This window comes from Misgurnus anguillicaudatus, chromosome 7 (genome assembly GCF_027580225.2).
Source record: "Misgurnus anguillicaudatus chromosome 7, ASM2758022v2, whole genome shotgun sequence".
Lineage (NCBI taxonomy): Eukaryota > Metazoa > Chordata > Actinopteri > Cypriniformes > Cobitidae > Misgurnus > Misgurnus anguillicaudatus.
This window is the reverse complement of record NC_073343.2, coordinates 30710439-30722702: the sequence shown is the minus strand read 5'-3', so window position 1 is coordinate 30722702 and position 12264 is coordinate 30710439. Positions and strand designations below refer to the sequence as shown.

The 12264-nt window shown below is 32.0% G+C and overlaps 1 protein-coding gene across 2 annotated transcripts; it reads left to right on the top strand.

Annotated features, from left to right (window-relative positions):
- Window positions 1-4574: 4574 nt before the first annotated feature.
- ctsl.1 (cathepsin L.1) lies at window positions 4575-11644 on the top strand. 2 transcript variants are annotated; one of them, XM_055173074.2, is made up of 9 exons: window positions 4575-4687; window positions 4858-4958; window positions 7025-7167; window positions 7523-7720; window positions 7959-8150; window positions 10239-10404; window positions 10505-10610; window positions 11212-11314; window positions 11415-11644. In XM_055173074.2, the coding sequence occupies exons 2-8, from the start codon at window positions 4859-4861 to the stop codon at window positions 11309-11311; spliced, it is 1005 nt and encodes a 334-aa protein (XP_055029049.2). In that variant the 5' UTR covers window positions 4575-4687; window position 4858; the 3' UTR covers window positions 11312-11314; window positions 11415-11644. The 2 variants fall into 2 exon arrangements, with proteins under 2 accessions (XP_055029049.2, XP_055029048.2); XM_055173073.2 differs by having other exon boundaries at window positions 4576-4687; window positions 11412-11644.
- The last annotated feature ends 620 nt before the right edge of the window (window positions 11645-12264 follow it).

Here is a 12264-nt window from a genome sequence, read left to right as displayed (position 1 = left end):
TACGGGTAACCCAAATGTTTGTATAATCCATGCTAAAGTCTCATAATCTTCTTTTGAGATTTCACATTTCAATCTTTGACATGATTTTATAAATCAGTGGTTCCCAAACTTTTTCAGCGTGCGGCCCCCCTTGTGTACAGTGCATTTTTCTGCGGCCCCCCAAAAGAAAATTTATGATAAAAACAGTTTAAAAATGTAATAATTTAATTAAACAAAAACATATTAAATTATACCTAGTAGTGCTGTTGGTTAGTTGGCTTATTATTTTTTAGGTTTAATTACACAGAATTCATGATAAATGAATGTATTTTATAAAATGTCATAAAACTGGGGCCCCCCTGGCACCATCTCGTGGCCCCCAGTTTGAAAACCACTGTTATAGATCTCAAGGTTATATTTTCACACAATGTTCTTTACATTATGGAGGATGATTTTATGTAGAAAACAATCATAAATTGTTACCTACACAATGCACTATAAAGCAATTTCATCTTATGTGTTATGAATTAATTGGTGTTTGTTATTGAATGATGGACTGCTTGTAGTCTGAGAATGTTTGGAGTGTTTATGTTCCTCTGGACGGGAAGATGTTTCGGGCTTATCGCTCATGTTGTAGGGGACAAATTCACACTTGTTTGGTCATGAAATTTTAAACGGGTGCCTGAATAGTTGGTTCCTCCAAGACTCGCCTGCCAATCCTATAAAACATGACAGCCGACTGCTACGACGTCTCTGTTGACATGATCTATTTATATTCACATTTTAACCTAAAACAAAATGTTGATTATTAATATTATGCATTTGACTGACGCTTAAGTGATTGCATTCAAGATATGCATATAAGTATTTGTGCTACTTAGGAATTAAAGCAATGACAGCACAATGCTTTACAGCTACAGTAACCCATATATAGTAAGTTAAAATCATAGGCTAAAACAGCAAAAACCACTTGAAGAGTTTGGTTCCAAAACCACTTTTTTTCAAAACATGTTTATTATTGTGTTATCATGTTGTTTGTGTGTTTTATTGTGCTACTTAGCTGTATTTTTTAGTTATGAAGGCTTAAATCAAAACCAACCAACCAACCAGCCAGCCACAATTTGATATTAATTGTAAAACAAGATTTTTTTTTAAAAGTTCACTTACTCAAAACTCTTTACTTACTATAAAGAAAAAAAATGTAAAAAAATAGTCCCAAGCTGTCACTCCTCATTAGAAAATTAACCATGTTTTTTTTTGTGGTAAAAGTTTAACCATGCTTTTTTGGTATTGATTCACTACACTAACCATGGTTTGACTATCGTTTTTAAAAACCGTGGTTGTCAAAAACATGGTTATTTTGTGGTTACAATGGTTTTAATACAGTAACCATGCTTTTTGTCTTTAACTATAGTAAAACCATGGTTAATTTTTGTAAGAATGGGGCACAATACCCGCAAAAAAGGTCCAAATATGTTAAATTTAGGTACAGATGTGTATACACTTGTTACCAATATGTACTTTAAGGCACAAATATGCACTATTTAGGTGCAAAGGTGTACTTTTTGAAAGGGTACCACCTTAGTGATATTCTGTCAGTGCACTGTAAAAAATAAATGTTGGATAAATTTAAAACATTACTACAATTGGTAAAGCTTAAAAAATATTGAAGTTTTAACATTCAAGTTAAACATTTTAGTTGAAAATGTTTAAATATTTTAGGTGTTACCAATTGAAGTAAGTTTTTTTTAGAGCAGCTTCACTTTTTACAGTGTGTGGGTTTATTTTTTACAGCGTTTCTCAGAATGATCTATCATTATACAGAGGACACATTAACCTGGACATGCACTTATGCACTGTAAAAAAAATTCCTCGTTGCACTTAAATTTTTAGGTTTAATCAGCTTAAATTTACAATTCATTTCAACTTTCTTGACTAGTGAAGAGTTGCTATAAATTATAAAAATAAAGTTAAATTAGCTTAAGTTATTTCAACTTTATTTTATAATTTTTAGCAGTGGTCTTTAACCTTTTTCAGATCAAGGACCCCTCAATGTATAGAAAGGAGGAGTAAAGACCTCCAGTACATGTATCAAAATAAGACTGGATTTACATGTTATTATGGTTACATTACAATTATTAAAATTAGCATTTTTTTGGATAAACATACATACTTATAACATACTACATAACATTTTAAATTTACTGAATAGATTTTAATAGGGAACCTTAATGCAGTAAAGTTTTATATAATTTTATATGGGAATTAATTATTTTATAATTTCTATATTTTCTATATTTTTATTATATTATATATTATATTATATATATTTATTATAGAATTTTTATTTTAATTGAATTCTTCTAAAAAATATTTTGAATTCATAGAAAATTTGGAGGACCCCCAGTAATACCACCACGGACCCCTAAGGGGCCTCGGACCCCCTGTTGAAGATCCATGATTTATAGCAACTCCTCACTAGTCAAATAAGTTGAAATAAATTGTACATTTTAGTTTATTAAACTTAAAAATGTAGGTGCAACAAGGATTGGTTTTCTCAGACGTTTCATTAGTACCGGGACCTCTGCTGGTGACTTACTGTAGTGTTTCTGTTTTAGTGTAAAGTACTGCATGAATGAAAAAATCAGCTGTATTATCTGTATTATTTTTATTTAGTAATACATTACAGCATAACATTTAATAATACAATAAAAATTATTTAAAAATATTTTATAATTAATTTCTTGTTCAATGAACTCAGATTTACAAATCATTTCAATTTTCTATTATTTATCTTGACAAGAGATAAGTTAATTGTTAGACCCTAAGAAAGGATGAGTTAATTTTTTTATTTAACACATTTGTGTTATTTTAACAAATTTTGTGTCATTTTGTGTTGATTTTATGTTCAAATAAATAAAAGGGACAACACAAGATGTGGTAAAACAACACAAAGTGTGTTGTTCCAAAAATAACACAACGATTAAACATGTTGTCCTTAACTAGACACGAAATGTGTCATTTAAGAGTGTACAACTTATAAAACAAAGTTGACATATTTCAACTATACTCATCTAGATAAATAATAGTAAGTTGAAATTACTTGTAAATCTAAGTTGATTAAACAAAAAGCATAATATACATATTCCAGCTCTTATAATAAACACACAAAAACATATACATTTACTGTAACAAACAGTAGTTGGCTTCCTACAAAATCTAAAGACAATAATTAAAATTATAATTTTCAATTTAAAATGTAATTAAAAATATATTTTTAATATGTATCTGCTTCTGCAATGTCACTTTTATTCAGTTACCTTTCATTGCCTTGCCATCTTATAAAGCGATCACATGTTATGATAAGGCATGACCGTTATATTGCAATCATGTGTTAGATGATACGACTTTTTCTGGGCATGTTTATTTTGTGCTTACAGTATATGAGTGTGTGGGATTCACAGATATGGTCAGTCACTTGACAGAAGTAATAAAGTTTGTGCACCTCATGTGACTTTCTGTTCAGAAAACAATAAGCAGGTTGTTTTTACCATCTCTATAGGCCTATATATGTCCTTCTCACACAAACCAAGATGCAACAAAACAACTTATTGTCCTAACCCACGTGTGCTGGCATTGCTGTTGTATCAGGTCACTTGATCCTTAACCTCACCAATGACAAGGCAAAAACAAGAGAGAGACACACACAATTATTTTTCTTTAGGGTGGCCTTGAATCGCCAATTCAAAGAATATACGATTGTGTGAAAGACCGATATTAAAGCCTAAAGAAATGATAGATTATGAAAAAGAAACAGACATAAAACAAGGACAGGTAAAAAAGAAGCAGAGAGGATATGCAAAAGAGTGCAGTAAACAGGATGTATGGGGTTTGGCAGAACTTTTCAAAGAAATTGAAATGAGCTTTGATGGCCTTGAAAGTAGTCTACATCTCCCACTCATTTAAATTTACAAGAAATTACATGTTGAATTAATCACAATTACAGGCAGAGAATGAAAAACAGTAGGAGGTAATACACGTGAATGTGATGCAGCTCGTGACATCTAGATGAGAATGTACTGAAAAAAGGGGAAGGAGACGTAGTTCATTCTAATGAATGAATTTGGTTTCACTTTGGTAAGAAGTAAAAATATGTGAATACAGTTTACTGTAAGCAGACATGCAAGATTTGTATAAGTTTGGTTTGATTTTTTAAAGCATTTTATGAACACATTAAAGGTGTGACACATATTCATCATAATAATCAATGCACCCTCATACACATACAGGTTTAGGAAAACTAAAACTTTTATAACTCCATGATATACGTTGCACATTGTTAAGATATAATTTGTTCATGGGTGTCCGGATTAATTCAAGTAAATCAACTTGAAGTCTAATATGATCAAATATATCCTAACAATTGGAACAAAAACACAGAAAAATTCACAATGAATCATTTTCAGTTGATGTTTACAAGAATCTTTTTTCCAACCCAGCGTTTTCCCCTGAATCCGCCACACACAGAACGCTCTTACGTAATTTCCCTTTCTGTAAGTTCTGCACCCAACATCACTCCTCTGTTTATAGTTTTGTGACAAGCACCTGATCACAGGACGCTATAGAGTCCTATATAAACTCAAACGTGTCTCTGTCACACACATCGGCTGTCTAAGTCTTCAGGAATCTGCATACCGACACACGTCAGGTAAGTCAGATTCAAAGGAGCAGAATTAACATTAACGTTTATTTTTTTACATTTTGATTTCATCTAAAAATATCTAGTGTGGTGAAATGTGTAGGAGTGTGGGTGAAGATATGCAAAAAAGTCTTATCTGTGGTACCTTTTAGCTCATACTGTATCGGTTTATTTTACAGGATGAGGTTATTAGTTGTTATCGCTGCTGTATTGGTTGCGGCCAGTGCTGCTAGTCTTTCTTTGGAGGACATGGAGTTTCAGGCATGGAAATTGAAATTTGGTAAGGAATTAAAAAAATATATGTGCCTTTTTAATTCATTAAATGCATGGTTTAGAGCGGTGGTTCCCAAACTGGGATGTGCACGATTGTGCTTTATATACCACGGAGCTGTTGAATGCTTTATTCTGATTGGTTGAGAAATTTTCCACAGGTATTATTTTTCGATAAATTAATGCACACCTAACCTGTGAAATGTCTTAAAATAACCACAAGAGTAATGTCTGTGGTAACCGTGTTATAAGCTGAATCATTGACTCTGGTATTATTCGAAAATAAAGCACACTTGCGGTGCATGACCACCTTGGGTGTGCATTATTTTGGAATAATTCAACGACCCGTCGACAATTATTCCTTAGATAAATCCTGTTTAATCAAACCTCAGAATATAGTTAAGTATAAAATAAAATAGTAATCTTTTCATATTTTTCGTTAAAATTCTAATTTTAAGTTTGAGATTGTTTAATTATTTAATGATTTTTCTTTGGGGGGGATGCAAAAGGATGCACCCTACACAAATGGGGGGCGCACTCCGAAAAGTTTGAGTACCACTGGTTTGGAGAGAGACTATTTGACTTCTTAGTGCTTGTATATGGTCAGGAAAAAATGGTCTACAATGGTCCATGGGGCAGTACGCTTTAAAAAGGTACACATTTGGACCTAAAGAATTCATATTAGTACCTCAAAGGTACATGTTGATACCAGATGTATACCACTTTGTACCTAACTGGTACATATTATGCCTTTTAAAACGAGTACTGTCCTGGTGACAGCTAGGGACCATTTTATAACCATTTTTTCCTTGATATTGTTTAGCCATTCATGCAATGAAACAGGTAGTAAAGCTGTGCAGGAATCTCATGCAGTTGTTCATTGCACGCTTTGTCACCTCTTAAAGTTTCTATTCCATTGTCATAAAGTAGAAATGACGAAGCTTTCCGGGTTTACGGTAAAACAGGCCGTCAAGCAGGTTTTTTAAGGAATGTGAAAATGTTTAAGTCAGCTGTTGTGAAAAGATCACACTAAAAAATACTTGGCTGCCTTAAATTTTTTGTAAAATCAACTCAGATTTACAAGTCATGTCAACAGAGATGAGCTGTCACAACTTATAAAATATAATTGAGAAAAGTCAAAAAGTCAAAAAGTTATAACAACTCACCTGTAGTTATAACAACTCATCTCTAGTCAAGATAAATAATAGTTAGTTGAAATGACTTGTAAATCCGAGTTGATTCAACAAAAAATTTTAAGGCAGCAAAGTATTTTTTACAGTGCAATGTTATGTTATGCATGTCAAATTACAACATGAAAGTTGTCAGGATACTTTAAATGATTAAATATTAAACATGACAACTTCGATGACAAAGCAAATCTGTGTTTTTTTATTTAATCAAATTAAATTGTATTTATTATTAAAAGAAATTCAAAACAGGCTAGATGTTTGTAATATAAAATGAATTTCTTAAGCATATGTGACCCAGTCTGTGAAAACTCAGATAAATTATTTTTTCTGTGATTTACTATATCTACAATTAAATATGTAAAATACAATCTATGAAAAATAATCGTGATACTTTAATATTGACTGAGTAAGATAAAAATCAATGATTCAAATCAAACTTTGATGATCTAAACCAGTGGTTCTCAAACTTTTTCCGCATGCGGCCCCCCTTGTGTACGGTGCATTCCTTCGCAGCCCCCCCAAAGAAAATTTATGACAAATTTTTTTTCTAAAATTTAACATTTTAATTAAACAAAACATATTAAGTTATACAAAGTAGTGCTGTTGGTTAGTAGCCTTATATTTTTTTAGGTTTAATTATACAGAATTCATGATAAATGAATGTATTTTATAAAATGTCATAAAACTGGGGCCCCCCTGGCACCATCTCGCGGCCCCCTGGGGGCCCCGGACCCCAGTTTGAGAACCACTGTTCTAAACTTAAAATCAGATTGTTTAATCTGGATTTCACAGACAGTGCCATCATATTTTAATTTGAAAATATTAAGCTGAAGATATCAAATAAATTCATTTTAAATCTAAATGCATGTGTGTTTGTGTGCATCAGGTAAGAGCTATGCGTCTGTGGCCGAGGAGACTCAGCGTAAGTTGACCTGGTTGTCCAATCGCAAACTGGTTTTGGTCCACAACATGATGGCAGACCAGGGCATAAAGTCCTACAGACTTGGCATGACGTGGTTTGCTGATATGGTAAAAAATTACAAAGCATATATAAAACACACCTATGTAATAACACACTTGTACACTGAAAAAAATAAATCATTCAGTTTACTCAATTTTTTAAGGTAAGTGGTTGCAATCAATATATTTAAGCTACATTTAAACAAAAGTTTTTTGTTTTTCTAATTTTTTTGTTTAAATGTAGCCTTTAATAAATTGATTGTGACCACTTAACTTAAAAAAATTAGTAAATTGAATGAATAATTTTTTTCAGTGTACATAATCTTGTAGATTTTGTTGTTTTATAAGACTAGCATTTATCATGATTTAAGCAGAAAAACTCTTTAACTTTAACTTTCTGTCTCTCTCTTTTTTTGTCTCTCAGGACAATGAGGAATACAGACGGACTGCGTTTCATGGATGTCTGAGCTCCTTCAACAGGACTAAGGCCCATGGTGGTTCTACTTTCCTCCGACAGGAAGGGGGCGCTGTGCTGCCTGATTCAGTGGACTGGAGGGATAAGGGCTACGTAACTGATGTTAAAGACCAGCAGCAGTGTGGATCATGCTGGGCCTTCAGTGCTGTACGACAAAATGCATATTACACATATCTGAAGCTGTCTGTTAAATCTAAACTAAAGTCTCATAATCTAATAATGAGATTAGGAGCATCAAAGTTTGATTTCACATTGATTTCAATCGTTGACATGGACCTTACTCAGTCAATAAAGATATCAAAATTATGAGATGAGATGAGTTTTAAAGAAGTATATTTTTCGTTCAGAATTTGTTCATTCATTTCTTCTCTTTTCTGTCTCTCAGACCGGTGCTCTGGAGGGTCAGACTTTCAGGAAAACTGGAAAACTGGTGTCCCTGAGTGAGCAGCAGCTGGTGGACTGCTCTGGTTCTTTTGGGAACATGGGTTGTGGTGGCGGATTAATGGACCAGGCATTCAAATACATCCAAGTCAATGGAGGTCTGGATACAGAGAAGTCTTACCCTTATGAGGCCGAGGTTAGTTCTATTACATTGCATGTTTAAGTTTATGAACAAATACAAAACCATTTTCAGTCACAAACTACTATATCTATCCCTACTAAGGTTACAATTATTCTTAATTTTATTTCTTTAAAAAGTCAGCATTAAAATAAAAATGAAAACTTTAAAGTCGAAATGAAATGAAAAATTTGCTTTGGAATATATATATATTTTTTTTTTACAAATTACTCATCTGTTAACGTCATTATTTTTAGCCTCATAATCTTTAATTAAAAACACAAATCTTCACTTCCGGTCATATGTTTTGACAAGTAGGCGGGGTCCGGGAAAAGATTGCAGCGATTAGCAATTAGCAACATGACCCAACTTCAAATGATCCAGACAATTCTCGAGGGATGAATTTAAGTCCAGCCATACCTTTTTTGGGGGGGAATTTCAGAAGCTGTTTCACTCGGATATGCGTCACCACAGGGAAAATAAGACAATCACTACTTCTGTTTCATGGCGACTTTAATGTATTATAGTGGTGTTTTTTTTTTTACAAATGACTTAACTGTGAGTTTATTTTATTTTTTAATTCATGTGCCGTTATAATCTTTAATCAAAAACGCTACCCCCACACCCCGAAACAAACCTTTTTTTACTTCCGGTCACAAGGAACGGTCGGAGGGTGGGAACTGGAAAAAGATTGCGGTGATTAGCAAGTAGCTGGATGACCCAACTTCAAACAATCCAATCAGTTCTCGATGGACAAAATCAAGTCCCGCCCTACATTTTTTCTCATTTCAGAAGCCTTTCCACTCAGATATACACAATGGGAAAATAAAACAATTGCTACTTTTGTTTCATGCCGCAATTTTAGGAATGATTTTCTGTAAAAAATGTTTACAAAATTCTAAATTGTATTTTGATCATGTTTTGGTAAAAAGGTTGCGAAAATTGTAAACCTATCTATATAGTAAAACAAACAGGAATTATATATATAATACTGTACATTACATTGATTCATTTGGCAGACGCTTATATCCAAAGCGACATACACTGACCTACACTGAAAATGATTCATTCAATTTACTCAATTTTTTAAGGTTTCAATTAATCTATTTCAGCTACATTTAAAAAATAAATAAATAAATAAAATTAAATAAATAAAAAATAAAACTTTTGCTTATGTATCTTAAATAAATTTATTGCAACCACTTACCTTAAAAATTGAGTAAATTGAATTAATCATTTTTTTCAGAGTACAGTGCAACAGTTTTATCAGTATGTGTGTACCTTTGTGTTGCTAGGATTTTAAATAGTATAATTCAAACAAACAAAACAAATTTAAAGATTATTTGGCACATTTTTCCAATTCCTTTCATAAGGGTTAAGTGAAAATTCTGACCTTATCTGTGAAATCTAGGCTAAAGTCTCATAATGAGATTTGGAGCATCAAAGTTTAATTCAGTCTTTGAGATGATCAGTCAATATTAACGATATCAAGGTTATATTTACACATAATGCTCTTTCCATTATATACACAGCAAAAAATATAAAAAAAAGAATTCTTAGCATTTTTTGTCTTGTTTTCAGAAAAAATATCAAAAAATTCTTAAATCAAGATGCTTTTTCTTGATGAGCAAAGCGGCCCAAGAAATTTAAGTGATTTTGTGCATAAAACAAGCAGGAAAAAATCTACCAATGGGGTAAGCAAAAAAATCTTGAACATTTTTCTTAAACACTAAATTCAAGAAAAATTCAAGAAAAATTTGCTTACCCCATTGGCAATTTTTTTTTGCTTGTTTTGTGCACAAGATCACTTGAATTTGATGTTTTTGGTCTAGGGACTGGACTTGCTTTCTTGGGTCGTTTTGCTAATCAAGAAAAAGCATCTTTAGATATATTTACTGAAAACAAGGCAAAAATACTAAGAACATTTTTTCTTGAATTTTTTTTTTACAGTGTAAGATGATTTTATAGAAAACAGTGAATAAAAAGACTTCAGCTGAGTTTTCACAAGTATAGTCAATAAACTGTTTAGCAGATTCTCACCACAAAGATAATGGATTATTTATATTTTTTCATTTTTTATTATTCTATCGCATTTTCCCCAAACAGGACCATCAGTGCCGCTTCAACCCGAGTACCATCGGTGCCACCTGCTCAGGATATGTAGACATCACAAGTGAAGATGAAAATGCACTACAGGAGGCTGTTGCCACGATCGGCCCTATATCTGTTGCCATTGATGCTGGACACTACAGCTTTCAGCTCTATCAATCAGGTGAGAATACGCTACAAATACAACACAACTGAATGAAGCTGCTCTAAATGTTCAGATGAACTGATATTTATTGAACAGATTGAATGTTTAATGTTTCTAGGTGTTTATGATGAGCCCAACTGCAGCAGCATGGATCTGGATCATGGTGTCCTGGCTGTTGGTTATGGAACTAAGAATGGAGAAGACTACTGGCTGGTCAAGAACAGGTCATTTATTTATTAAATCATGACAGCAGTGTAAAATATTTGAGAAATAATTGAATTGATTTCATAGATGAAGGTTTTGATCCTCTGAAGTTCATGATGTTTATGAAGCAATTTTGGGCATTACACATTATAAAAATGCTGGGTTATTTAAACCCCAGCGTTGGGTCAAAAAAAACCCAGCATGTTTATATTTGACCCAATGGGTTAAAACAATCCAGCATTTTAGGTTAAAAACAACCATTCATCCCCTTTTGATGCAACACTGGGTTGAAAATAATCCAGCGGGTTTTTTTTTAAACGTCCTTGACATATGAGAAAAATGAAATATCTGTTAGTCTGTTAGTGTACAAAAAGTTGCAATATTACACTAAAAAATGCATCATTATTTTCAACCCATGTTGGGTCAAAAAGGGTTCAACCTGAACCTATTCTGGATTGTTTCAACCCAATAGCTGAGTTTGTCCCTTTTTGAGCCAACACTGAAAATAACCCAATATTTTTTTAAGTGTATTGTAATGGATCAGACAAGAGCTTTAATTATTTTGAGTTGGGAATAGCGTACATAAAACACAAGTAAACACTTTTATTGTTGTGATTTTAGTTGGGGACTGGACTGGGGTGATAAGGGTTACATCCTGATGTCCAGAAATAAAAACAACCAATGTGGCATTGCTACTGCATCCAGTTACCCTCTGGTTTAATAGGTGAGTTCACCACTCATTTGTTTTTATAATTTTTAATTGAGATATTTAGATGAGAATTAACCAAAATAAGCGTGTTGTTTTGTTATATCTTTGGCAGAAGCTCAGGAAGGGGCATTGTGTGCCTGAAGCAGATGAAAGGGAGAGTAGATGTGATACGTTTGAATGATTCTTCAATAATACCTCATAATCACCATTTGTAATTTATTGACGTTACAAAAGGAAATGCTTTTAACAAAAGCTGACTTTAGTCGTTATTTTTACTTCAAAATTCTTGACATAGAACACTATGTTAATGTATAATAGTTAATAAAATCTTTTAAAATAAAAAAATGTCTGTGCCGTGTGTTTGTTTGTGTTGGGCTATTAGGATTTTAAATTGTGTGAGGTAGACTCTGTATCCCATATGGCAAAAAACTTAAACTAAAATAAATAAAATAAAATAAAATAAATAAAAAATACATTAGTCAAAAATATATTTTAAATATATGCTAAATACATTTTGTAGAAAGTAATGCTCAATTTTTTTTTAAATTTGGAAATATATTTAGTTTTAACATTTATATAATCAACATATATTTCAAAATGAATTTCAAAGGCAAGCAAATACATTTCTAATTTTAAATCCCATATGGAAAAAATGTGTTCTTTTCCAAAATATATTTATATATATATTTATTAAATATATATTTATATTTATTAATACAGGTTCGTAACAGTTTTTCTTCCAATGCAACATGAATATATTTCCTTGAATTGAAAAATATGGACAGCTAAATATATTTTTAATGCTTTAAAATGTATTTATTATTAAAATATATTTCAAAATATAAAAAATGGCAAAAAATATATATTTGTGATATTCTAAAATATATTTTTTGCAAATATCTCTTTTTTGGCCATTTCTTGTATATTTTGAAATTAAATTTTTTTGCCATATAGAATGGTTTGTC